The 27,311-nt window shown below is 41.4% G+C and overlaps 1 protein-coding gene and 1 long non-coding RNA gene across 4 annotated transcripts in view; one reads left to right on the plus strand and one right to left on the minus strand.

The window, feature by feature from the left end:
* Positions 1 to 16,590, minus strand: part of LOC125451831 (grainyhead-like protein 2 homolog) — a 133,336-nt gene extending 116,746 nt beyond the window's left edge. The window contains exon 1 of the mRNA XM_048529463.2: positions 16,183 to 16,590. Coding sequence (XP_048385420.1) covers positions 16,183 to 16,202 — 20 coding nt within the window. The 5' untranslated portion in view covers positions 16,203 to 16,590. The remainder of the gene's footprint in view (positions 1 to 16,182) is intronic.
* LOC125451832 (uncharacterized) lies at positions 16,120 to 26,469 on the plus strand. Of its 3 annotated transcripts, none has more exons than XR_007247401.2 (5): positions 16,120 to 16,278; positions 16,589 to 16,635; positions 18,891 to 19,064; positions 23,883 to 23,917; positions 25,102 to 26,469. It is a non-coding gene; the product is annotated as an uncharacterized LOC125451832 (long non-coding RNA). The 3 variants fall into 3 exon arrangements; XR_007247400.2 differs by having other exon boundaries at positions 25,133 to 26,469; XR_009445750.1 differs by lacking the exon at positions 18,891 to 19,064 and having other exon boundaries at positions 25,133 to 26,467.
* The last annotated feature ends 842 nt before the right edge of the window (positions 26,470 to 27,311 follow it).

Raw genomic sequence — 27,311 nt, forward strand, 5'->3', positions numbered from 1 at the left:
GAAGTGTAGATCAGTACAGTAGGGGCAGCAATATAACTTTGGTCACACTGGAATCTACAGAGAACGATTAAGGTAGTTCACACTGAAGCCCCATTTCGGGGGTTGAATGCTATGACAACACCTCAGCGAGAATGCAGGGCGGGGTAGAAGGAATCTGAGAGAGTGGGTGTGGGAAGAATGAGAGAGAGCGTACACTCTGGGGCTTGGATGAGAGTGTGGGGTACTGTTCGACTAGAAGCATGGCTGTCAGAACTCCAGCTTAACCATTACTCCCTGGTGCTTGTGACTCCAACATTTTAACTGATTATTCCTCTTGGGCCACGGTCCCCATTTTGAAATGCCTGGGATTAAAGAGAGGCCAGCAAGGAAGACATTGGGAAAATTCAATCTTCGGGTGACAGAGACATAACTGACGGTTGAGGCATGGATAGAGGTGGAAGCAAGTGGCCTTTATAGTGGAAGGGATGCGAGGGTTACACATGACACTCATTGCCTTGAACCCTAGAGCCACCAGTTTTGACTGAATTAAGCAAAATTATGTTAGCTTTTTTCGTAAAAGCCAGAAGGTCTAGCAGCAATCGTAGGCCAGTCAGCCCTAAGTGTGATCCACCAATTAAGGAGACCCTGGCTGATCTGATAAATTTTGTCATCACTTTCTTTCTTGCCTTTCCCATAACCCTTGATTCCATTACTGATTATCTATCTCAGCCTTGAATGTATATACCAGCCCAGGCTTGATAGCCCCCTGTGGAAAAAAACAATCACCCACAAGTTTCACATCGGGAGGTGGGAATTATACAAGTTCCTGGCTCTTTAAAAAAAAAACTTGACAAAACTAAAAATTGAATTTCATATCTTGATTCAAAACATAACAGATTTCAATTATATTGCTGGATCATTTATACTTTACTAGAAAAGAATCTGCTTCTATATATGACTCAAATTTCCGTAGGTTTTAGAATACTCTTGGACAAAGGCGAGAGTGGTCCCAAAGGAAGAATGCTAAATTGAGGGGAGGCCAACTACAGCAAGATTTGACAGGAGCTGGGCAATGTGGATTGGGAGCAGCTGTTCGAGGGTAAATCCACATCTGATATGTGGGAGGCTTTTAAAGTGAGGTTGATTAAAGTGCGAGACAGACATGTCCCTGTGAAAACGAAGGATAGAAAGGGCAAGATTAGGGAACCATGGATGACACGTGAAATTGTGTGAGATTAGCAAACAGGAAAATGGAAGCATTCATAAGGTCTAGGTGACTCAAAATACACAAAATTTTGGAAGAATATCAGGAAAGTCAGACCAATCTGAGACGAGGAATTAAGAGGGCTAAAAGGGGTCATGAAATATCTTTAGCAAACAGGGTTAAGGAAAATCCCAAAGCCTTTTATTCACACATAAGGAGCAAGAGGGTAAATAGAGAAAGGGTTGGCTCAGTCTAGGACAAAGGAGGGAAGTTATGTGAGGAGTCAGAGGAAGTGAGTGAAATTCTTAATGAGTACTTTGCATTGGTCTTCACAAAGGAGAGGAACATGATGGATGCTGAGGTTTAGGATAGATGTTTGATTACTCTAGGTCAAGTCAGCAATAAGAGGGTGGGAGTGTGGTGGGGGGGTGGGGGCGGAGTGTTGGGTATTCTAAAAGGCATCAGGATGGACAAGTCCTCAGGATCTATCCCAGGTTACGGAGGGAAGCGAGAGAGGAAATAGCCAAGGCCTTAACAGATACTTTTGCAGCAGGCTTGAGCACGGGTGATGTCCCAGAGGACTGGAGAATTGCTAATGTTGTCCCCTTGTTTAAGAAGGGTCGCAAGGATAATTCAGGTAATTATAGACCAGTGAGCCTGGCGTCAGTGGTGGGAAAGCTGCTGGAGAAGCTAATGAGGAATAGGATCTATTTGCATTTGGAAGAAAGTGGGCTTATTAGTGATAGGCAGCATGGTTTTGTGCAGGGGAGGTCATGTCTTACCAACTTGATAGAAAACATTGAAGACATGACAAAGTTGATAGATGAGGGAAGGGCTGTAAATGTCATATACATGGACTTCAGTAAGGCGTTTGATAAGGTTCCCCATGGTAGGCTGATGGAGAAAGCGAAAGAGTTGTAGTGGAAGGGAGTTTCTCAAAATGGAGAACTGTAACCAGTAGTGTTCCGGAGGGATCCATGTTCGGATCACTGTCGTTTGTGATATACCTAAATGATCTGGAGGAAGATATAGATGGCCTGATTAGTAAGTTTGCAGATGACACTAAGATTGGTGGAGTAGCAGATAGTAAAGGGGACTGTTAGAGAATGCAGCAGAATATAGATAGGTTGGAGAGTTGGGTGGAGAAATGGCAGATGGCGTTCAATCCAGGCAAATGTGAGGTGATGCATTTTGGAAGACCCAATTCAAGGGCGAGCAATACAGTAAATGGAAAAGCCCTGAGGAAAATTGATGCACAGAGAGATCTGGGTGTTCAGGTCCATTGTACCCTGAAGGTGGCAATGCAGGTTGATAGAATGGTCAAGAAGGCATACGGCATGCTTTCATTCAACGGAGAGGGTATTGAGAACAAGAGTTGGCAGGTCATGTTACAGTTGTATAGGACTATGGTTCAACCACATTTGGAATACTGCATTCAGTCATGGTTGCCACATTATCAAAAGGATATGGATGCTTTGGAGAGGGTTCAGAGGACGTTCACCAGGATGTTGCCTGGTACGGAGGGCGCTAGCTATGAAGAGCGGTTGAGGATTATTTACATTAGAAAGACGTAGGTGATTGAGGTCTACAAATTCATGAGAGGTATAGACATGGTGGATAGCAAGAAGCTTTTTCCCAGGGTGGGGGACTCAATTACTAGGGGTCACAATTTCAAGGTGAGAGGGGAAAAGTTTAAGGGAGATATGCCTGCAAAGTTCTTTACACAGAGGGTGCTGGGTGCCTGGAACGCGTTGCCAGTGGAGGTGGTAGAGATGGGCACGATAGCGTCATTTAAGATGTATCTAGTCAGATACATGAATGGGCAGGGAGCAGAGGGATACAGATCCTTGGAAAATAGGTGACTGTTTTAGATGGAGGATCTGGATTGGCGCAGGATTGGAGGGCCGAAGGGCCTGTTCCTGTGCTGAAATTTTCTTTGTTCTTTGGTCATACTTCACTTAAAACGTTAATTCTGTTTTTCTCTTTACAGATATTGCCAGTCCTATTCAGTTCCCCCAACATTCTCTGTGCTTGTTACATCAAAATGGAGTTGCCCTCCCAGTCTCCTTCTCCCTTAGCAACAACCAGCATTCTCAGTTGGATTGTCGAGCTGCCCCTGAATTGGCCTGCAGTGACAAGATTTGCCCTTCCTAACTCAATAGCACTAATTAATGATGCCGCTCCCACAAATCTCACAATTCTCCTCCCAACTCTGACAGCTCAGATGAAATGATGCAGCAGAACACAAAAAGAACCCCACACCCAACCATTCCACGTTGCAAAACAGTGATAGCCCATGAACCATTGGAAAATACTTAAGCCCAGAATTAATAACTGTCAACTCCTTAGGAGAAGCAAGATTTAAGGAGTACATTGATATAATGACGAAGGAGCAGTTCTTCCAGAAAGCTTTGCTGTGCTTTATCTTTAAACTAGGCTACATTGTTCCTCTTCACCTATGACATCCCATATATCGTGCAGAAAAGCTACATGTAATTACACAAGCACATTTATTCCAGTAATAGATGTCCCCATAAGCAGGAGCAGGCAACTCAATATGAAGCCCTGGCAAAAAACTTGTGATTTCACGTGGATATCTAGATTTCTAAGTCGCATTTTTGCAATGGCAGGGTAGCTAACCACATTAAAGTGGCATTAATGGAAAATCCAGGCAAGAGACACCAGAAAAGAATGAGTAAAACACAATGCTATAACAAGGGGTAGCCATCTCAAACGGATATATTCTTGGAGATTTACCACGTGGCCTCCTATCTCCAGAACTGCTCTGGCAAATGGCCTTTGGCCTGCCTAAAACCAACTGTCTCCAGTTAGTATAAATCTAATAAAAGAAACATTTTAAAAATTAAGTGCAGTTTTTAAATGACGTTAGGATTTTTCTCCTAGGTTACTCACAGCTATCCGCCCTGAAGTCTAGATGTTGAAGGTATTAACCACGGTAGCATTAAGCTCTTTGAGAATGCACAGGTGAGACAAGACCTGCAAGTTCTCATTATCTCTATTAACCTGCAAGTATAGTTAACATTAGGTGAAACAATAATCATGGGCTTCCGACAATAGATTGCCTGGTGGAATGAATGGCAGATAAAATTAATGCAGAAACAGTGTGAGACTCTACATGTTGTTAGAAGCATGGAGAGAGAAAATACATGCTAAATTAGGCAAGACAGTAGTGAACTGGTAATGCCACTGAAATGGTAATCTAAAAGGTCTAGAATCCAGGGCACGAGCTCAAATTCCATAACAGCAGCTGGTGGAATCGGAATTCAATTAATGAATAAACTTTGTGTCTGTTCTTCCTCAAACAGTAATTGCTAAGGGGAAATTGATATGGGTGACTCTTAACTGCCCTTTGGGCAATTAGGGATGGGCAATAAATGCTGGCCTAGTGAGCAACACCAATATACTGTGAGAGATAATGGGAACTGCAGATGCTGGAGAATTCCAAGATAATAAAATGCGAGGCTGGATGAACACAGCAGGCCAAGCAGCATCTCAGGAGCACAAAAGCTGACGTTTCGGGCCTAGACCCTTCATCATGAATTGTTTTAAGAAAAGCCAACTCATCTAATATCCATCCGTGGGCAGACTTCAAGAGCCATGTTGAGATCAAACTAAAATATCAAGGATTTAAGTGGAATAAATAAAAATAAACCATTTATGAGTCTGAAAGGTCGGGGACAAAGGTTTAAGGTCATTAGCAAACACAAGAGGGACATCAGTTCAGTGCAATGTTCAAACAGATCACATTTTTATAATAGCAAGGGCCATTACACAATGTGAGTTACAGCTTTTTTAAAAAAACAGTAAATGCTCTTGATAGGTGGAGATGGTCTTTAGACTGTCAAAAGGCAATGTCATCTAAATCCTCTTCCCTTTAAAAATTAAGAAGTGCCGTGTGTTACGGAGATAGAAAAAATCTCAACCTGTAAAGCTACTTCAATATCTAGCCCTTTAAAAACTGAAACAAAATGCAATCATTATGAGAAATAAAAGCAAATCTGGTCTTACAGTTATAACAGCCATTTTTACCATTACCTTAAGTGTTGTTATTATAACATCATCATTATGTCATTATTAATACTTGGTCATTTTCCACAGCATATAATTTTATTCCTGTGGGTGGTTCTAAATGCACTTATGATTCACAGCTTAAAAATGTTACTAAAGGTTTAGTTGTTTTTGATGTGGTGTTACAAATACAGTATTGATTAAGGGATTAAGCACTTTGAGTAGATTTAAAACTTTTGAATGGGCTTCCAAGATGCAAGTGTTCTTTCTAAAATTTAGAGAAATCTGTAATACATGGTTAGAGCTTTGTTTTATTTCATCTCATCATGGCACCTCAAGTCCGCCCATTGTTGGATAGTGGGTAATTTAGCTTTATTCATTAAAAAAAAAGCTTTGTTGATGTGATATGGGTGTTGCTAGCGAGGCCAGCATTTATTGCCCATCTTTAATTGCCCGAAGGCCATTTAAGAGTTAACCATATTGCTGTAATCCAGACAGCAAGTAAGTGTAAAGATCCAGTAATTGTTTATTAAGTTATAATATGGTTTCTAGCTCTCTTCTATTAAATACATGCATACCTCAGTTATGATATTCATGCTACTGGTGCACTCCCAATCACAATTCCAATCTGAGATTCCGTAAACCTGTAGAAATTCTACCCCAAATTTTTACCAAAGTATTGTAGGCCATTGAAGTCAAAAATTCCAACTCTTCAACATATATTGACGAAACTGACAAGAAAAATATTTGACATTTAGCAACATACATTTTTCCCCGAGCATGAGAATGAATTTTACTAACTGTCATCTTAATGAGTGACACAGAAGATTAATGCAGGGAAAACCATAAACAAATGCAGTGCAAAGAATAGAGATGATGATTTACGTGAACAGGCTGTTTCTATTCTATAGAATAGCCTCAGGTTTACAGCACATCACTGCTCATTTCGCCAAGTTCATGGTCCTAAATGAGTCCTGCTCACACTTCTGTAGCAGTTGCAAAAGACAAATAACCAATACCTTATCCCTCAGAATCCTAAAAATCAAATCGACCTTTGTGAAAGAACACCCTAATACCCATGTGCATGGGTTCCATTTTATAGTTTCTGGAGGAAACAACTTTAATGCCACAATCTCATTATTGTCATAAAGCCAAGCAGCTAATCACACATTAGCTTGCTACATGCTTCAATTCAACTGCCACTGTTGAAGCAATGTTGCATCAACACCTGTCCCCCCTCAGTATTGTAACAGATCAAATCTCCTCTCTAGGCACTACACTTTGTTGATGGGTTACCCACCAAGGAGCATTTCGAAGTCAATTTTTCATTTCGCCAATGTCCTTCTCCTCTCCTAAAGGTGTTGTTCATTGTAGAAACTCAGTTTTGAAAGCTCCAGATATTCTCCAACACTTCACACAAGATATATTTATTGGAATGGAGCTTGGATACTTTTACTACACTTTGGCTTCACAGCCAAAATCAATCCTGACTTCACCAAATGATGCTTCACATACACTTCCAAAACAGATGATTGGGCAACAATGAACAGCAGACATTAATGAATGTGGGAGAAGTTGATGCAATACCTTTATTGAGATGAAATCCTTTAATTAGCACTGGTTGTACTCGTGTTCTACATCTTCGTTTAGAAACATAGGAACAGGAGTAGATCATTCAGGCTGTTGAGCCTGCTCCACCATAAATTTGTCTTTGGATGACTTACATCCAAGGTTACATTTGAAGCCTGAAGGGGAAACCCCATTGTATTTCAAATCCAACAACTTAATCACTCAGTCCTGACAGCTGCAATTCCCATTGAACCACAAGGAAAACAAAGCCTCTGCTAATGTAAAAACAGGCAATACACTGCACTTAAGTTAGTGACATAAACTGGGTGCTACTTTGTTCACCAGTAGCTTGGTTGATAAAAAGAAACACTGTCTGGTCTCACACAAAGATTTAAAGGTAAATTTCTGTACATGCAGTTAGTTGCTGTCAGCCAGGCAATTACTGGAACACAAAGCTGATATGAGTACAACCTGATAAAAGCAAGCACCTTTAGGAGACAAATGTAAGGGAGATATAGCTCAATTGTAAAACATTCAAAAGCCAACTGCAGAAACGTATTCTTTAAGATCTGTTAAGATTCGTTAAGAGCTTGATGATTTTCTCAGCCAAGAATAGTGTTTCACAAAATAGTTATAGATGAGGATGACATTTCAACTCAATTTAGGTCATATTTTTGAAACAATCCTAAAGTCTTCCTATTGCAGAACCCAGCTATTTCTTAAATAACTCCAGGGAGTTTCACCTCCACAACTCTATCTGCAAATTCACTCCATTTGCTTCCAATCTTTGATGAAAATAACTTCCAACATTAGTACTCTCTTAGTTTTTGACAAGATCAAACAAGCATCATATGCTGCATTTTACAACTGAAAGTGGTTTTAAGATTTATCTCTCTCATTTTGTCATTATCCTGCAAATATCTAAATCATCAAATCTCAAACATCTCCCTTCATGGCGAAAGCCTGCCACTAGTCTTACCTGATTATTTGGACCACTGACACAAACTGGGCCTTGGAGACCTTGACTGCACTATTGCCAGCACCAGTAGCTCTGTGGATAGATCTGAACACAATCCAAAGTACACAAGGCAGGGTTTACCAGAGCTTCATATACTTTGAAATGACATGTAAACTATTCTATTCTTCAGATTACGCAGGCCAAGACTGTTCACATTGTTGAATCCTGCTTTGCAATGATTAGGCATCCTTAGTATTTAGGAGTGTTGCCAGACTAAGTCACATTCAATTTTATCCATATCTATCTATCTTAATAGAATGCATGCCTTATCTGGTTTTCCTTTCTATGTGCATTACGTCACACCTATTCAAAGTTAATGTAATTTGTCTCTGCACTCTGAGCTTACACATTTCATTGCTGGTTTATTCTGTAACTTCTGAATAACACTCCCAATTTCAAGAGACAACGTGCACTGCAGATGCTGGAGAATCCAAGATAACAAAGTGTGAAGCTGGACGAACACAGCAGGCCAAGCAACATCTCAGGAGCACAAAAGCTGACGTTTCGGGCCTAGACACTCTAGGCCCGAAACGTCAGCTTTTGTGCTCCTGAGATGCTGCTTGGCCTGCTGTGTTCATCCAGCTTCACACTTTGTTATCTTAACTCCCAATTTCAATGTTGTTTCTAGTTAAGTCTCCTCTCAAAATTTGACAACCACTTTTTAGATACCATTTCTTGTAGTTTCTTTTTAGTTTCTGGATACTGCGGCAATCATTAACCTAACTTAGAAACATTAGTGGCCCTAACCCTAGCATCCCATTCAATACTCTAGTTCAATGTTATTCTTCAAATAGCCTCATTTTGGTTTCTACCAATTAGGCATTTATTTTATCCATTTACAAGATTAGCCCCTAATGCTTTGATTCAATTAACATTATTTCTTGAATTTAGACAAATACTATTTGGAAGTCAGCATACAACACTGCACAGCACTCTCCATTGTCTGCTTGGGCTAAAACTAAAAGATAAAGTTGCCACAGTCGCGGTCTCTCATCAGGGAGAAACAATTGGTGGTGAGTTCAATCTTAGGGTCACCATGCTTCAGGCAAGGGGCAAGGTTGACAAAGTGGGACCTTCATGGTAATCTTAGCCAGTATGGGAATTGAATCTGTGCTGTTGATGTCACTCTCCATCACAAAACAGTCATCCAGCCAACTGAGCTATCAAGTTGTCAATATCGGACAGTAAAGCCTGACATTCAATTCATAGCTGATGCTTAATTAGTTACCTTCAGCTAACGATGAACCCCAACTACCCTTTGTACAGAACATTGCATTATTTGGCTTCCAGTGTTCCTGAGCTAAAAATAGAAAAGATTCAACATTGTTCAAGGATTATTGCTAAACCAAAGCATGTAAGCTGAATTGGGCTCCTCACTTGCTTGCCCATTCCCTCACATTAATTGCAGAGGGCTCACAAAAGAACTGCCTGAATAGCTCTGATGAAGGGTCGAGGGCCGAATCGTCAGCTTTTGTGCTCCCGAGATGCTGCTTCGCCTGCTGCGTTCATCCAGCTTCACCCTTTGTTATCTTGCCTGAATAGCATACTAACTTGCTACTGACATTTAGGGAACCATACCCCACTGAGTCATTATTTTCAAGAATGGAGGAAACAAAAACAGAACCAAAAAAACCTGTAGTCATTGATATTGCAGTACAAACACAATGAACCTGTCAGTTTACTAACACTGGCCAAAATCATGTGAATTTTCATCATTCATTCTTGACATATTTGGTACATCACCAGTAACTAAACCATCTCTGTTTTTGAGCACTGAAATATTTTCTATTCATCACCTTAAAAAGCAGGTACCAGTGTGCATGAGATACACCTGTGACTTGATCACAAACAGTAATCAAAGTGCAGAATCACATTTCCATTGCAATGCATACTTGGGACTGGGTTCTCAATACGAAATTAAAGTGGATTTTTTTCAAAAGGCATTTAAGTGTCTCTCTGCTGTTCTTGTCCAAACAACATTGAACAACAGCTTAAAGTGAAAGAATTGAACAAAAATGTTTTTAAACTTTTCCGCCTATTGATTTTACTTCACCCCAACCTTTTGTATCAAAATTGATATTCAAAGCATTATTGCATATTTGCCTAGTTTAACATATTTTATATGCCACGACTGAAACTGACTTGTTGTGCCACCTCTAAATTGTAACGGAAAGATGTTTTAGCAAATACTGCGATTTAAAGCTGCTTCAATTATATGTGCATCAGAATTATCATTCAACTCCACAAGAATGGCATCCATGATCAATTGTGGACTGTCATTTAGCTAAACTACACTCATTTTAAAATTTTATTTAGCTATGGTATAAATGAAGAGCAATTTTTACTGATTTTCTCCAAATTTACCCTGCTTGTTTTGTTCTCCTGGTTTTTAATGCTAAAAATAATACTTCCAAAAATGATCTTAACTCAACAATAAAAATGAACCTTATATTTTCATGATTAAGATAGAACGTGCTGGAAATACTCAAAAGGCCAGGCAGCACCTATGGAGAGAGAAAAGAAAAAAAGTCATCATTATAGACCTGAAACATTAACAATATTCTCTGACTACAGATGCTCCCCAACCGGAGTATTTTCAGTGTTTCCCATTCTCAGTTGCAATTTTCAGCATCTGCAGTATTTGGTTCTTTGATATTCACATATGAATGAAGCACTATTATATGTCTGCTATTAGGCAGGCGGCATGCTAGCTTTAAGTGCATTCTGGTTTTGTTCTGTCATTGTGGTATATCAGTGGTTCTGCTATCTTCAAGTGCATTCTGTTCCAAGCCCAATTCATTGTTGTAATGAGTCAAAGAGTTTAGAGTGTCAATACAAGAAAAGAAACCCAAAATCAAACAGGATGGACAAAGAATCAAAAAGTTTCAAATCGTACTCTATTAATCTTCTGCAGGGTCATTTGTGAGTTGTTCTCTTCCCTCTTTCCTTTTTATCTCTTCATTGGGGATTATATCTTGGGGGATAAGGTTATATAGTGGTATTGTCACTGGGCTACTAATTCAGAAAGTCAGGTTAATGCTTTGGAGAAACGTATTTGAATATCACCACAGCAAATAAATCTGAATTCAAAAGTTAGCTTAATATTGAGCATTAAGCCACAGTCAGTTCACAGTCAGATCCATCAGGGTTACTGATCTGGAGATCAACCCTTGTTCAGTGAAGAATACAGTAAGGCAGAGCAGACATACTTAAAAATGAGATGTCAACCTGGTGGAGTTTTAACACAAAAGTACTTGCATTTCAAACAGCAGAAGCAGCATGTGACAGACAGGACTGACTGATCCTAAGACAAATTGAACAGATCTAAGATAATAGGAACTGCAGATGCTGGAGAATCTGAGATAACAAGGTGTGGAGCTGGATGAACACAGCAGGCCAAGCAGCATCTTAAGAGCAGGAAAGCTGACGTTTTGGGCCTAGACCCTTCGTCAGAAATGTCTAGGCCTGAAACGTCAGCTTTCCTGCTCCTAAGATGTTGCTTGGCCTGCTGTGTTGACCAGATCTAAGGTCTGCTGTCATGCCACGTGCATTTATGAATTGCATTGGACAACTAAACAGTTGACAGGAGGAGGCAACTCTACAAATATCCCTATCTGAATGATGAAGGGCCCAGTACAAGAAAGACAAGGCTGAAGAATTTGCAAAACATCTTCAGTCAGAAGTACCAAGTGGGTGATCCATCTCACTGTCCCCCTGATAGCCCCAGCATCACAGATGCCAGTCTTTAGCTAATTTGGTTCATTCCCTATGATATCAAAAAATGACTGAAGGCACTGGATACTGCCAAGGCTATAGACCCTGAGAACACAAAAACAATTGTACTGACAAATTGCGCTCCAGAACTTGCCATACCCTATCTATTCTGTTCCAGGACAAGTACAACAACATCAGCATTGCCTCTTGATATTGAATAGCATTTCCAAATACCCCACTGTCCACAATCTGGGTTAACATTAACCAATATATGAAAAGGGCCAGTCTAAATTTAGGAATCCTGTATTAAGTAACTCACTTCCCATTCTCCCCAGATTCATCTACAAGTCAGAAACAAAGTTGCTGGAAAAGTTCAGCAAGTCTGGCAGTATCTCTGTAGGAACAAACAGAGTTAGTGTTTCAGGTCCGATGACTGTTTCTCAGAATTTTTTCCTTCACAAATGCTGCCAGACCTGCTGAGCTTTTCCAGTAACTTTGTTTTTGTTCCTGATTTACAGCATCCACAGTTCTTTTGGTTTTTAATCTACAAGTCAGAATTGTGATGGAATACTCTCTACTTGTCTGGATGAGTGTGGCTTCAAGGCCACTCAACAAGTCCAGCACCTAGGGTGAAACATCCATTTGATTGGCATCTCATCCACTACTTTCAACTTCTACTCCTGATGCACTGTGGCAGCACTGTGTACCATCCGTAAAATGCACTGGAGTAACTCATCAATGCTCATTAAATAAAACATTGCAAACCAATGAAATTTACAAATCTAGAAGGACAAGGGCAGCAGATATTTGGGAACACCAGCATCTGTTTATTCCTTTCACGACACATATCATCCTGACTTTGGAACATATTGCCGCTCGTTCACTACAGTACAGACAAAGTCCTGGAACTCCCTCCCTAACGGCACTGTGGCTACCCATAAACCCCAGGGACTGCAGAGGTTCGAGGAAGAAGCTTACTAAGACCTTCCTGATCACAATGAAGGATGGGTGATAAATGCTGGCTTAGCCAACAATGCTCACATCCCATAAACGAATCAAAACACTCGAGGTTCCCGTGATCTTAGAAGTAAAAAATAATAAGTCAATAAGATGGTGGCTGTAAAAACAACCATCAACCGCTTCTCCCACAGCACCACCATGATCATCACCCCACAAAAAAAAAGCCTGTTGTTTCTCCAACAGAAACTGACATCAACAGTTAATTGTTGGCCAGGATCCACTACTGTATGCTAAAAAGTGTGCATTCTGCAAAGTGGTAGACTGTGAGAAGCATCTGCAGCAAGAATTCAAGTAGCTCAAAGCCAAAACAAGTCTCAATCGTTAAAATGTCCTAATTTCTTTTAAAAAACTTCTCTGAAAAAGGAAACCCCTTCTATCCACATGTCCTTGAACCTGCCTTGCAGATCTCCAAGCAACCAGGAGGTAACTTTTCTTTCTGAGAAATTTCAAATTATTTACACTGGAATTGTGAGGGTCTGTCAGTACTTTCATAAAAGTGAGCCAAGTCTGAATACAATCTAAGGAACTGTGGATTTCAACAATTGTGAAATGTAAGTGAATAACAAAGTGGAGATTGTACCCAAGACAACTTAAGACAGTGGAGATTTTTTTTAAAAAAGAAGTGAACTGCATTGTATGAACCTTCAGCAGCTCTGGCTGGATAAAAGCTGTTTGCTAGAACAAATGGAGTCGACCAGAGCAATCGCAGGCCGGAAGGTATTTGAATATTTTGGGAAATAGTCATCGAGACAGACAGCATGGAAATAGACCCTTCGGTCCAACCAGTCCACACAAACTTCAAACTAAACTAGTCCCACCTGCCCACGCATGACTAATGTCACTCCACACATTTCTCATTCAGGAACTAGCTAACATGTCTTTTAAATGTCCGAACTGTAGCCACATCCACACATGGAACACTTTCTGCATAAAATAAGTTGCCTGTCATGTCTTTTTTTTCAATCTTCCTCCACTCACCTTAAAAATATGTCCCCTAGCCCTGAAATCCCCCACCTTAGGGAAAGGACACCTGCCATTCACCTTATCTATAACCCTCAAGATTTCTATAAACCTCTATAAGGCCACCCCTCAACCTCCTTTGCTTCAGTGAAAAAAAGTCCCTGACTATCTTTAAAATTCAAACCCTCCAATCCCAGTAACATCCCAGTAAATCTTTTCTGAAACCTCTCCAGCGTAATAATATCCTTTCTATAACAGGGTAACCAGAACTGGTCACAGTACTCCAGAAGAGGCCTCACCAACGTTCCATACAATCTCACGTGATGTGCCAACTCCTATACTCAAAAGGTCTGAGTAATGAAGGCAAGTATGCTTAACCACCATGTGATGCAAACTTCAAAGAATTATGTACCTGAACCCTGAGGTCTCTCTGGAATAAAGTAATTCTGAAGAATTAAACTGTATTTATTTGAAAGCTAGGGGGTCTTACAGATAAGGCTGATAAACTCTGGACATGTTTGGGATTGGGATGTCTTATCTATTTTGATATTTGGCCGAGGAATGGCCAGGACTGGCAGTTCAGTGTTTAAAGTTTCAAATGCTTTAGAAATTATAGAAATGGAGGCAAGAGAGGGTGGGAGTAGTGTTTTTGATTAAGGAAAACATCACTGCTCTAACTGTCAGGATATCTCTGTGGGATCGTCCAGTGAAACTATAATTACAAGTAAAAAAAAATCACCTTGATGGGATTGTACTGTAGGCCCCCACAATGGTCAGAGGGAAATTAAGTACCAAATGTGTAGAGATTGGCTGGCCAACAGAAGACAGCGAGTGGTAGTAGAAGGAAAATATTCTGCCTGGAAGTCAGTGGTGCGTGGGGTTCCACAGGGCTCTGTCCTTGGGCCTCTACTGTTTGTAATTTTTATTAATGACTTGGACGAGGGAATTGAAGGATGGGTCAGCAAGTTTGCAGACGACACAAAGGTCGGAGGTGTCGTTGACAGTGTAGAGGGCTGTTGTAGGCTGCAGCGGGACATTGACAGGATGCAGAGATGGGCTGAGAGGTGGCAGATGGAGTTCAACCTGGATAAATGCGAGGTGATGCATTTTGGAAGGTCGAATTTGAAAGCTGAGTACAGGATTAAGGATAGGATTCTTAGCAGCGTGGAGGAACAGAGGGATCTTGGTGTGCAGATACATAGATCCCTTAAAATGGCCACCCAAGTGGACAGGGTTGTTAAGAAAGCATATGGTGTTTTGGCTTTCATTAACAGGGGGATTGAGTTTAAGAGTCGTGAGATCTTGTTGCAGCTCTATAAAACTTTGGTTAGACCGCACTTGGAATACTGCGTCCAGTTCTGGGCGCCCTATTATAGGAAAGATGTGGATGCTTTGGAGAGGGTTCAGAGGAGGTTTACCAGGATGCTGCCTGGACTGGAGGGCTTATCTTATGAAGAGAGGTTGACTGAGCTCGGTCTCTTTTCATTGGAGAAAAGGAGGAGGAGAGGGGACCTAATTGAGGTATACAAGATAATGAGAGGCATAGATAGAGTCGATAGCCAGAGACTATTTCCCAGGGCAGAAATGGCTAGCACGAGGGGTCATAGTTTTAAGCTGGTTGGTGGAAAGTATAGAGGGGATGTCAGAGGCAGGTTCTTTACGCAGAGAGTTGTGAGAGCATGGAATGCGTTGCCAGCAGCAGTTGTGGAAGCAAGGTCATTGGGGTCATTTAAGAGACTGCTGGACATGCATATGGTCACAGAAATTTGAGGGTGCATCCATGAGGATCAATGGTCGGCACAACATTGTGGGCTGAAGGGCCTGTTCTGTGCTGTACTGTTCTATGTTCTAGATCTCTGATATATGTAAGAATAACAAGGTTGTAATAATCAGGGTTTCAAATTACTTCACATATGCAAGAGGTTGTGTATGTGTTAATCTCTACTCATTTTAAAACCATTTGCAAATCACGTCAATTTGGAAGGGGGAGAAGACAAGGATCAAGGAGGGGAAGGATGAGGTGGAGGTGAAGGTGATGGGCGGGGGGCGAAAGAGGTGAGAGCGTGTATTGGATTAAGGCTGTGGGTGGTGGTGGTGAAGGGGATTGAATCCGAGTCCCAGAATAGGAGGAAAGGGTGCAGCCGAATTCTTGGTGAGGAGCCCAGGACCCGGCGGTAAAGTGCAGCTGAGTCCCAAGTGAGCAGCCCGGGGTGGGGGGGTTGGAGTGGTGAGGGAGTTGAGTCCCTTATAACCCCACCCCGTCCGCAACGGGGGGGGGGGGGGGGGGAAGGAGGGGATTCAACACCTAACTCAACGGAGTTCACCACCTCCATTGGGACGGCGGGGGAAGGAGGGTACTAACTCAGTTTGAAGACCATCCCCTTCGTTTCCACCCACCCACGTCCCGTCAGAAAATGGCCGATGGCTGGGGGGGGGGGGGCGCGGAATGGGACTTGGAAAAGGCTCTTTGTGTCATCGGATTCCAGGATGATCGCGTCAAATAATCTCAAAATATGTTGATAATAATCACAATCCAAGTCTAGTGAGTGGATAAAGACACTGGTTTGTCGAGTTGAGGAGAATATGGGGGGGGGGTGGGGGGTGGGGGGTTGTTGTTGGTTGAAGACAAGAGACCATTAAAGATAAAGCCGAGGATAAAGAGACAGCCAGAACCAGTAGGTTCACTTACTTGTCCGTCTCCTGTGACATATTTCTCCGGCTCCTCTTGCGAAACTGGACTTTCAAGTCGGTGCGGTACCGTCTGACGGCAGAACCCGAGCTACAGGTAATTCCTCTTTTCGACTTTCTGCAGAACCGGTGAGATGAGTGCAGTCCCACGGTAACCCTGCACTACATGAGACTTGCAAGGCTGCATAAAGTGTGTGTGTGTTGGGGGGGACGTAAAAATCAAAACCCCTTTCCTTCTAAAAAAAATCCCAAAAAGTTCAGGGGCTACACTGTGGTTGCACTCTCAAAGTAATATATGATGAGGGAATTTCCAACAAAAAAAGTATATAAATATATATATAGATGTGAGAAAATGCAGATTTCAGTTGGGTGAGGTGCTGGAGGTAAAAGTTGCGTTTTTTTTCCAGGCTGAGCGCTTTCAGATTCCAGGGGGCGGCACCAACCTCGAAAACAGGTAAGTGACTGGATGAAAGGTGCGTCGATCCGCCCACTTCAACTGCACACAGACTGGATCAAAGACAGTGCGGTACTGTACCTGAGAGGGAGAGGGAGCAAGGGTGTTTAATCGGGGGGAAGTCGCACACAGGTGAATTCAGATTTTGACGCAAACGCCAGCGGAAATGGAGAAGAGGTCATTTGAAATTTCTGAATAACGCGTAGACCGCTGGAGCACGGATTTTAATTGCTAAATCGAAGGAAAGAGTGTGAAGATAGAGCTAAGCAATTGAGATGAAGTTTAATAAACTAAAAAAACTGTGTTACTAGTGGAAATAACTGCCCGGAGAGGGATTGCAAGTACTGTTTATTGTAATAACATCACATAGGTCTTCCTGAAAGAGAATGTCACAATGGAACATATTAAGTGTGCTTGGAAAATTGAAAGGGTGCACTGGTACTCCTTGTTATGTGTATATAGAAATGTATGGTTACCTCTTGCAAAGTACTTCTTGGTTAGGATTGCAGCTTGATTGTTATTCATTCAATCGGTGTGTCAACAATATGAGGAACACTGTCAGCCACCTTCTGTTCTAACACCTGCTATTGGCACTGAAGTTGACTTGTAATTGAATAAAATCACCCCATGAAGTTTTACCATTTTTAGTTTTTTGAAAACTAACAATTTGGAGAAGTTCCAAGACAGTAAGCTAATTTCAGGCTTTAGATGACAGTTATCTAAACCACTTCAGTTTTAACACGACTTGATTAGATTACTACTCTGTGATTACACAAGATACAGTATCCATTATTCACCTTCCAATACAAACTTGTGTAAATGGCAGTTGTTAGCTTAAGAGATATGTGTGATAGGCAGTCTTCTGTACTTATTACTCGCACCTTTTAAGAAAGCCAAATTTGAAATATTACTTAAATCAAAGTAGAAAATGCTGGAGAAACTCAAAGTCTGGCAGCAACTGTGGAGAAACAATAGAATTAAAGTTTTGAGTTCAAAGACTTAACTGTGCAGATCTTGGAAATACTTAGTTTGATCTCTAGTCTGTAATGAGCTAATTGGAGAATGACGTTAACTATTTGTCAGTGTAATTTGTATAGGAAGTGGGGGGAATGCACCAAAGGTTTCAATCTGATTGCTATTCAGTAGCTTTTGAAAAATACATGTCTTTTTGATATAGCGTCAGAAACAAAAACAAAAAAGCCTGGTCAGGCAGCATTAAAAGAGTCAAATCAATGAGCTGCCAATGTGCAGATCACTGATGAATCCTGTCCCAATATAGGTTATTGTGTTTAGCAGAATAGAGAATGATATTGAAACATCAGTGGTGAAATTCATAATACTGTATTGTGATGTGGGAGAGAGAATAATTAGGATAGATGGCAGAAAGCAGAAGAGAGGTATGAGCCACAGCACACAAGACTATGTGTCTGACAGTTAGTTCAAGACATTAGAATTTCCACTCAAAGTTTTGCTGTTGTAGAAAGTCAGCAATGCAAGTTAACTTTGGAAAATTGGGAGTAGAGGGAAAAGCAGTTGATAAAATAAAGGATAACAATGAAGAAACCGATTATATCCAGGGCGCAATGGAGGAACTGGACAATATTATATCAACAAACAATTACAGATGATGTAAATCTAAAACATGAGCAGAAATCTGTGAAAGCATTCAATGCAGCAGGAAAATCGCAGAAGCATAAAGATAATAGTGCAGTTACAGTGGAGGATTTCAGCTTTCCCAATATTAGCTGGATAGACAAAGTATGACAGGCACAGAGATAGAAGGATTCTTAAAATGTGTCCAGGAGGGCGTAATAATCCAGTGAGTAGAAAAACACTGTAATAGAGGGGTGATGCTGGACCTAATTTTAGGGAACAAAGCCAGAATAGTGCTAGATGTAGCAGTGGGGAAACTTTTCAGTGATCAGATGGGCCAATGGGCTGAGGAGTGGCAGACGGTGTTCAATTTAGATAAATGTGAGGTGCTGCATTTTGAAAAGGCAAATCAGGGCAGGTCTTTTTTCGGTTGGACCCACTGCTGTTTAACTGAGACTCTCTGTATGGCCCATGTGGTCTGTAAGGAATGGCTAACATGGGACTGTTTGTTTGGAAAGAAGCAAGTGCAGCCCTGCCATTGTGCATCAGAAAGTCCCAGCAGATTGGATCATGGCTTTAAACAATATCTTGCCTGATTTGATGCAGGATTTTGAAACATGGACCTCATACCTCCAGTAAACTCATTCTCTGTCCACTAACAGTTGAATTTGTGCTGACCAGCATCTCGTAGCATACCAGAGCTTCAGGAGAGTCGGGGGCAGTGATGACTGTAGTGATCATCACCAAGGAGGAGATGCTGGAGAAGTTAAAAGGTCTGAAGATGGATAAATTACCTGGACCAGATGGACTACACACCAGGATCATGAAAGAGATTGGTGAGGAGATTGTGGGGCACTGATGGTGATCTTTGGAGTCAAGGAGGGTCCCAGAGGGCTGGAAAATGGCTAATGCAACACCCCTGTTTAAGAAGTGAGAGAGTCAGAAAAGAGGAAACTATTGGCCAGTTAGCCTGACCTCGTTCATTGGTAAGATTTCAGAGTCTGTTATTGTTATTAAGGATGAGATTGCAGAGTACTTGAAGTGCTTGGTAAAATATGATTGAGTCAGCATGGCTTCATCAAGGAGAGGCCACACCTGACAAACCTGTTAGAATTCTTTGAGGAGGTAATGAACATGTTAGACAAAGAAGAACCAGTAGGTTTGGATTTCCAGAAGTCCTCTGTCACAGTGCTACACAAGAGGTTGCTAAATAGAATAACAGCCCAAAAGGCAAAGAGTGGGGCTAAAGGCGTATTTTTTTTCAGGATGGCAATCAGTGACTAGTGGGTCAGTGTTGGAACCACAACAATTCATGTTATGCGTTAACAATCTGGATGATAAAATTGAGGACATTGTTGCTTAAGTTTGCAGATGAGATAAAGGTAGGTGGAGGGACAGGTAGTGTCGAGGAAGTGGAGAGGTTGCAAGGGGACCTTGACAGCCCAGGACAGTGGGCAGGGAAGTGGTGGATGGAATACAATGTGGGAAAGTGTAATGTTATGCACTTTGGTAGGAAGTTTAGAGGAGTAGAATATTTTCTAAATCAGGAAAGTCTTTGGAAAACTGAAGCACAATGGGATCTGAGAGTCCTAAATCAGTATTCTTTTAAAGTTAATATACTGGTTCAGTTAGTAGTTAGGAAGGCATATGCAGTGTCAGAGGGCTAGAATAAAAGAGCAGGGACACAGTGCTGAGGCTGTGCAGGGTGCTGGTCAGATTGTAGTTGGAATATTGTAAGCAGTTTTGGACACCCGTATCTAATGAAGGTTTGCTGGCTTTGGAAGGGGTCCAGTCAAGGTTCATAAGAATGATCCCAGGAATAAAGGGCTTGTCATATGAGGTGTGATTGAGGATCTGGGCTCCATACTTGATGGAGTATAGAAGGATGAAGGGGATCTCAATGAAACTTACAGAAAACTGAGAGGCCTGGAGACAGTAGATGTGGAGAAAATGTTTCCATTAGTCAGAAAGAATTGGACCCAAGGACAGATCCTCAGAGTGAATGGACAGCCCTTTAGAACTGAGATGAAGAGGAATTTCTTCAGCAAGTGGGTGGTGAATCTGAGGAAGTTTTGATACAGAAAGCTGTGGAGGCCGAGTCATTGAGTGTCTTAAAAACAGAGATAGATAGCTTCTTCGTTAGTAAACAGATCAAAGGATATGGGGAGAAGACAGGAGAACGGGTTTGAGAAAAGTATCAACCATAATTAAATGGCGGAGCAGTCTCGATGGGTCGAATGGCCTGATTCTGCTCCTATATCTTATGGTGTCTAGCCCTGTTTAGAGGGTCATTAGTGCAGGTTGCTGGTAACAGCATGTTGCCTCCTTCGGCAAAGTCTGTGTAAGTATTGGGTGGTGTTATTGGAGGTGTTGTGGTGAGTTGCTGGACTTGGCAGGGAGTGTCATTTCAGCCTAACGAGCAGCACAGTGAATTTTGAGATCAGTAGTTGCATTGCCATTTGGTTTGTAATACGCTGATGAGAAGCAGCAGAGACAGCAGATAGGGGATTCTTGGTGTAGAAGAAAGAACAGGTACCTGGGATACCATTGTAAGCTCATTCACCACTGCTCCAATACAATCCTCCTGACGACATCTGGCTCTATGGGTACTGGCAAGTTAAGTGTCTCCCCTAACAGACTGCTATTCTAGTGAAAACTAAAAGCATGGGCAGTATTTTTAACCACAATCCCTTCATCTGGCTGCAATGTCAGTCAGGAATATACTGATATCTGCAGCAAGACCCAGAGGGAAATTTTGAAGAAGAATTGGTTCCAAAACTGGAGTGTCAGTGGGAGGCCATCTAGCACTTGCAGTATTGACAGCCCCACCATCAGTGGCAGACATTCCTGAAGTAGGTGGGCAAATGAGAGGACGCATCAAATGGAGAACCCTTCTGAACACTGTCCAATATTTTAAAATCCAATGTAGCCACAGCTGCCAAACCAGCATTGTGGAGAGAAATCCCTTCAATTACAGAATTGTGAGGGTGCAGAAGGAGGCCATTCAACCCACTACCTATCCCAGAAGCACCAAAGCATGGCCTGTGCTCTCGCTCAAGTCCTCTGGCAGAAGGAGTGAAGTGGGGATCAAGAATTAAATGAGACATTGCTGGGTTTCCCAGCCTACCACCTGACATGGATGGTGACGGTTTTCCAGGCTTCAACCTCAGTAGGGACACCAGAAAACACCTCGCGGAGGTAAAGAGTACCTGTAAAAAGCATCGTCATTAGCTGCCCACCACTGGCACATGACAGCAGTGTAGCACATTGGTTGAGAGCATAAAGTTGCTGACATTGCACCTTCTTACCCCAATGAGCCCATGAAGAAATCATCATCTTTCCTAACAGTGCCACCATTAATTTTTGTCTTCTTACCAAAGCCATTAAGCTGAGCCTGAGAGTGCACCAACTGGGGTCAGTGGAGAAATGGAAGGCAAACTTATCTTTTGTGCTAGGTGTTGGTGCTCCAACATGGCCAAAACCTGCTCCCACGTGTATGAATTTTCCTTCTAAGCAAAATACGATTATGGCCATTAAAGAAAATTATCTTGAAAAGCAAGTCTAAACTGTCAGTTCATATCCATGGTTTTCAAACCACAGGTATTATGTTGTACTCCCTTCTAACCACATCTCCTATGCACCATCAGATGGGTGCGTAGACAGCCTGCACCCAGGCAGAAGAAGATCAGTAACTTCCTGTACAGTGTGTGTGGTTGAGGAAGAAAGTTAGTGAGCATCTTTGTATCCTTTCTTTATTCTGAAGGAGTTGGGTGAAATGTACCATACAGAGGCATCTGATGATCTGAGCAGCTCATTGTGAGATAATGAAAATGTTTGACTACTAAAATCATCCTGTTTGAAATAAGACCTGAACCAAGAATTAACATGGGGGATTTGGAACCGATGCCCAGTGGCAGAATCTTTGTAAAACACATGCTGTTCACAGCTATCATGTAGGGATAGGTTCTCCAGATACTCTTGAGAGGGATGTTCACCCTAATAACTGTTGTGCATTTATTGTCTGTGGATTTCACATTATGCAGACCATACAGTTCTTGCAGCAGAGGGATATCTGGTGCAGCAACAATCCCAAACTATAGAATTGGCAAATACAAACCTGTATAAATAAGTGCCTCAGGGAAGCTGTAGATTCCTGATTCCTCACATTCCTTTTGCCATGTCATACTCTATGAGTTGTGGAATGGAGTCTCTGTGGAAAAATACAAGTATCAACACAGACCTTCACAGAAACAAGCTGCAGGCAAAAGGATCTAAATGCTCAATTTTGATTTCGTAAGTTAGTAGTAAGTCATTCAAATGCATCTGCTGACCAGAGCAGGGTTCAGATGTTTATCATGAGCACAGGATCCAGTCAGCAAGTGGATTTCCAATTGTAAGTCTGATTGTTTTTATCCGATGAACGCAGGCATAGAATTTGCAGAAAAATATAATTAATCTGTCATGATAAACATTCCTTTCCCTTCCAGTGAAGGCATTCCTTCTTAGGCTTCTATTTTATTGGCACTTGTCCACATAAGATGTATCTAATACGAATATTTGTATGTAAGCTATTTGACAAAATGGCCATAGCCACATCTAAGTACAGATGTCCATCCATAATTGATGAAGGGTCTGTGGATAATTGCAGGACTGAGAGGCATGATTGATTTTTTTCCTCCTCATATTGAAGTGTTGAGCTCATAGTAGTATGCCTATTATGAATTATAGTGAAATTTAAACTCTGTTATTATGTATGTAACATGATTATTTATCTGAATAAATAGCAAGGAAAGAAATTACTAGTTAATCTGAATTTGCAGTAGTAGTGGAAAGGCATTTGGAGATGAAACTAAAACACAAATTTAAATGCCATCTTATTTGTCTACAAGATTCCCTAAACTACTTGTTATAATAAAGTATTTTGAGAACTCTTTGTTGCTCTTCTGAGAACTTTGGGATATGAACATTAATTTAAATTTAAACAGGCAGACTGGACCTTTTTGTAACAGTTACTTAAGAGCCCTCTGTCAATGTAAGACTCTCTTAATGCTGCCCTGGAATGTCATTCCTGATATGTGCTTAAATCATGAAATGGAAATTCATCCTAGCAATGTCATTTGTGATAAAGGGCAGGCTCCCATTGAATTCCCATCGCAAGAGGGCAAGGCTGAAAAATCAGAGAAGCCATTAATGCAGTAACAGTAGATGTGTTTGCTTTTTGTAGATCAAGTCCAATGAATGCAAGCTTTTTTTGAGTCAAAGCAGAGGTAGACCAAGATACTGTTGGCCTTCTGAAATCCTATGCAATCTCCAGTCAGCCAGACTCTAGAAGTACCGCAATTGCCATGAAGAAAAATAGTCAAAATGCCAGGTCTACTCCTCTGTCAAAATTTAAAATCAAGAGGAGGGGAGGACACTACTACAGAGGCAGAGATAATGGAAAATCTGAGACAGTTAAGGAAGCAGCGATATGCCTCAGCATCTCATTTTCCACTGCCTCATCCCAGTTTTGGAGGAATCTAGGCTTGAATGGACAAATAGCAAAGCTGATGAAGGGGGGTACCCAAGTCATTATAGAATTACAGCAAACAAAGCCTATGGTGTTGTCATGTATATTGTTTTGAGTGCTGTGTTTTTCTCTGTTGTGTTAACAGGTCCTTTCAGTTCTTGATCAAGAATCTAGTCCAAGGTAATAGACTGAAGGAATCTTCTTTCTCCTGATTATGAGTAATCTGTGTAAATGAATTACCTTATTGCCTCTTTGAAGCAAGCTCCAAAGGGAACTCAATGTTATAAATATGGACTGACTAAACAAAGCTGGCCTGTGATATTTAGGTTCCTTTATTCTAAGCACTGTATATACCCCAAATAATAACTGTTTCCTACACATTTCTGTTGAAGTAAACAAAAATGTTTACACACATGGACAGGACTGTTAGCAGAGTACTGTATTTTATTGCTAGAAGAAACAATCCATTTTCTTCTTAACTCTTGGCTTCTGCAGTTCATGAATAGAGGAAGATAAAAGGTTTCATGGATTTTATGGATTTTTGTTAACGTTAAAAGCACCACTGCTATCAGCTCATCAATGTTACATTCAGTTAACATTTGGCATAAAAAGGCCTGAAAACTCCATCCACAGCCTTATCTTCTGGATCCAAAATGTAGGTAATAACTGGCAGTAGGTTTAACCATCATTGTAAGACTAGTCCTTTTTACTATTCTGTAGCCACATACATTGAGGCCCATTTCACATTGTTGCACTGCTAGCTCAGCACATAATCTGCAGTAAAATCCTGAATGCAAGCAAGGACTAATACATCGGTGACAAAGTATAGGAAACATCAAACATGGCTCAACCTTTCCAAACCATCAATCACCTACGTCCCATTTGTTCTTAAATTTCGCATCATAATCCAGTTAAACTACTCCTCTCAGCAAGTCATTTCTGCACATTCAACGCCTTCTCTGTAAACAGTCAATTTAAATTATTCATCTCCTTCTGACCTTCGATCAGTGCAACCTTTTAAGGTGTGACAGCAAAATGTATTTTTCAGGTTCAAATTATCTATACCTACCTCTCAGAACCTTTGAATAATTCACTGACATGCCCCGAGACTTCACTTCTGCAACCAATGTTCCCAGATTTTTTTGTCTCTTTGGCTCAAGTGTCTAAAACTTAGTTCAAATTTACTCACTCTTTGCTGTTCACCTGTCCAAAGTCAAAAAAGTCTCAACAGCAATTGTGTGGAGTTGAACCAATGTGGTTTCGAAACACGCTATCATGAGTTGGGATTGCTACCTTAGCCCTCTTTGTAGATATCCTAGGATCTAATGTTTCTCATTTACTGATGCTATATTCTGTGTTCACAGTTTCAATGATTGATTCATGAATATCCCCCAGGTCTTTTTGCAAGTTGTTCCTTGAGGGTATTTGTGCTGTGAGCCTGCAGGAGCCAGATTGACCAACTCTCAAGAAAGAAGATAAGAGTCAGTTTGGTATGGAATTACCATGTCGGTCTATGGATAACAAGGGATGCTGACGAGACTTTTGGCAGGCACTCCCTCAACCATTGGCTTTGGGGGAAGTACCTGTCTGGAAGTGTGGGAACGAAGTGTGGCCTCCCAAACAATCAGAGCAGGAACAGGTCCCCATAGAATGGGAATGGGTCACTAGGAGAACACCACAATGCGCATTTAAAGGACTTTGCTCGCAAACGTCATGGATGTTTGGAAACTGATGGGACCAGCATAGCATAAATCTGTCAGCAGCATGGCGGCTTAGAGGTTATCAATACTGCCTCACAGCAGCAGGGACCCAGGTTTGATTCCAGCTTTGGGTGATTGTCTGTCTGTTTAGAGTTTTGACTTTCTCCCCGCACCTATGTAGGCTTCTGCTGGGTCCTCCAGTTTCCCTCCACGGCCCACATATGTGCAGATTAGGTAGATTTGCTGTGGTAAATGACGGGTTATAGGGAGAGGGTGGATGGATGGGTTTGCATTGGCTGCTCTTTGGAGGGTCAATGCAGACTTGATAGAATCACTACAGTGTGGAAAGACCTATATTTCTTAAAGTGCAGTTTCAAAACTGGAACAAATAGTGGATAGCCTCCTAAAATATCGGATGGTCCCATAAAATCTAGGCCTGCTGGTCACTTTGTCAGAATTGCCACCTGCTAGCCTCCTCCAGTCCTAAAACCGTCTCCGATCTTTGTGCTCTTCTGACTCTGAATTGCTAGATCATCCCTGACTTTAATTGCTCAACCGTTGGTAGCCATGCTTTCAGCTGCCTAAAGACTTAGCTCCAGGATTCTCTCTATAAATCTTTCAGCGTCTCATCGTGGAAGACAGTCCTTAAAACCTACCATTTGACCAAGTATTTAGCTTCCAGATGTAATAACCACTTCAATGGTTTGGTGTCAAATTTGGTTTGATCATATTCCTGTGAAGTGACATGATATGTTACATTCCAGCCTCCGGTTCGATTCCACCCTCAGGCAACTGTCTGTGTGGAGTTTGCGTGTTCTCCCTGTGTCTGCGTGGGTTTCCTCTGGGCACTCTGTTTCCTCCCGCAGTCCAAAGAAGTGCAGGGTAGATGGATTGATCGTGCTAAATTACCCATAGTGCCCAGGGATGTTTAGTTTGGGTGAGTTTGACGTGGGAAAGGTAGGGGTAGGGGAATGGATCTGGGTGGGATGCTTTTCGGAGAGACAGTGTGGATTTGTTGGGCCGAATGGTCTGTTTCTAAACTGTAGGGATTCTGTGATATAATATATGTTGTTGAAAATAAAAATTTCAATGTGCCACTTGAGTTGTTTCTGTGATTTACTTATCACCATTAAATGTAATGTAAAATGTCTGTAACGGATGGATGGTATCTATGTACAGTGCATGGTACAATATACATCATGAAGTAGTGAGGGGCGTAAGCTATGATTCTGTGGTGGGACAACTTTGCTCCAAAGCTGGGCTGATTGGGAGAAGAGGCTAGGCACTTTCTCAATGGGGTTGAGTTGAAACAATAGAGCACCAGAGGGACAGTAACGTATTGGTCATATCACTGTCTACTGCTCTTGGGGTGTACCCTCAAATGATGGAATTCAAATTCAGTAAACCTGGGCTATTGGTAACCAAAAACTCAAAATTGTGAAATCCCTTTAGAGAAGCTGAAGGTGAGGTGAATAGACGAAAATGTGGCAGATGCAGTTTAATGTGGATAACTGTGAGATTCTCCATTTTGGTCAGAGAATATAAAGTCAATGAATTGTCAAAATGGAGAGGAACTTCAAGGTAGAGGTATCTGCGTGAATTGCAGAAAACCAGTATGCAGATAAGGCAGGAAATAAGATAAATGAAATTTTGGCATTTATTAGTAAAGGAATAGAGTATAAAAGTAGGGAACTAGATAAGGCATTAGGAAGACTGCCCCTGGAATGTTGTGTACAATTTTGGTCCCCTTGAGAAAGGCTGTAGTTGCAGTGGAGGCATTCGGAAAGTGTTCACTAGACTGATTCCAGAGATTTAGCAGTTTAGGCATACAGTCTCTGGAATTTAGAAGAATGAGAGGAGAACTAATTGGGGTA

Source organism: Stegostoma tigrinum, chromosome 5 (genome assembly GCF_030684315.1).
Source record: "Stegostoma tigrinum isolate sSteTig4 chromosome 5, sSteTig4.hap1, whole genome shotgun sequence".
NCBI classification, from domain to species: domain Eukaryota; kingdom Metazoa; phylum Chordata; class Chondrichthyes; order Orectolobiformes; family Stegostomatidae; genus Stegostoma; species Stegostoma tigrinum.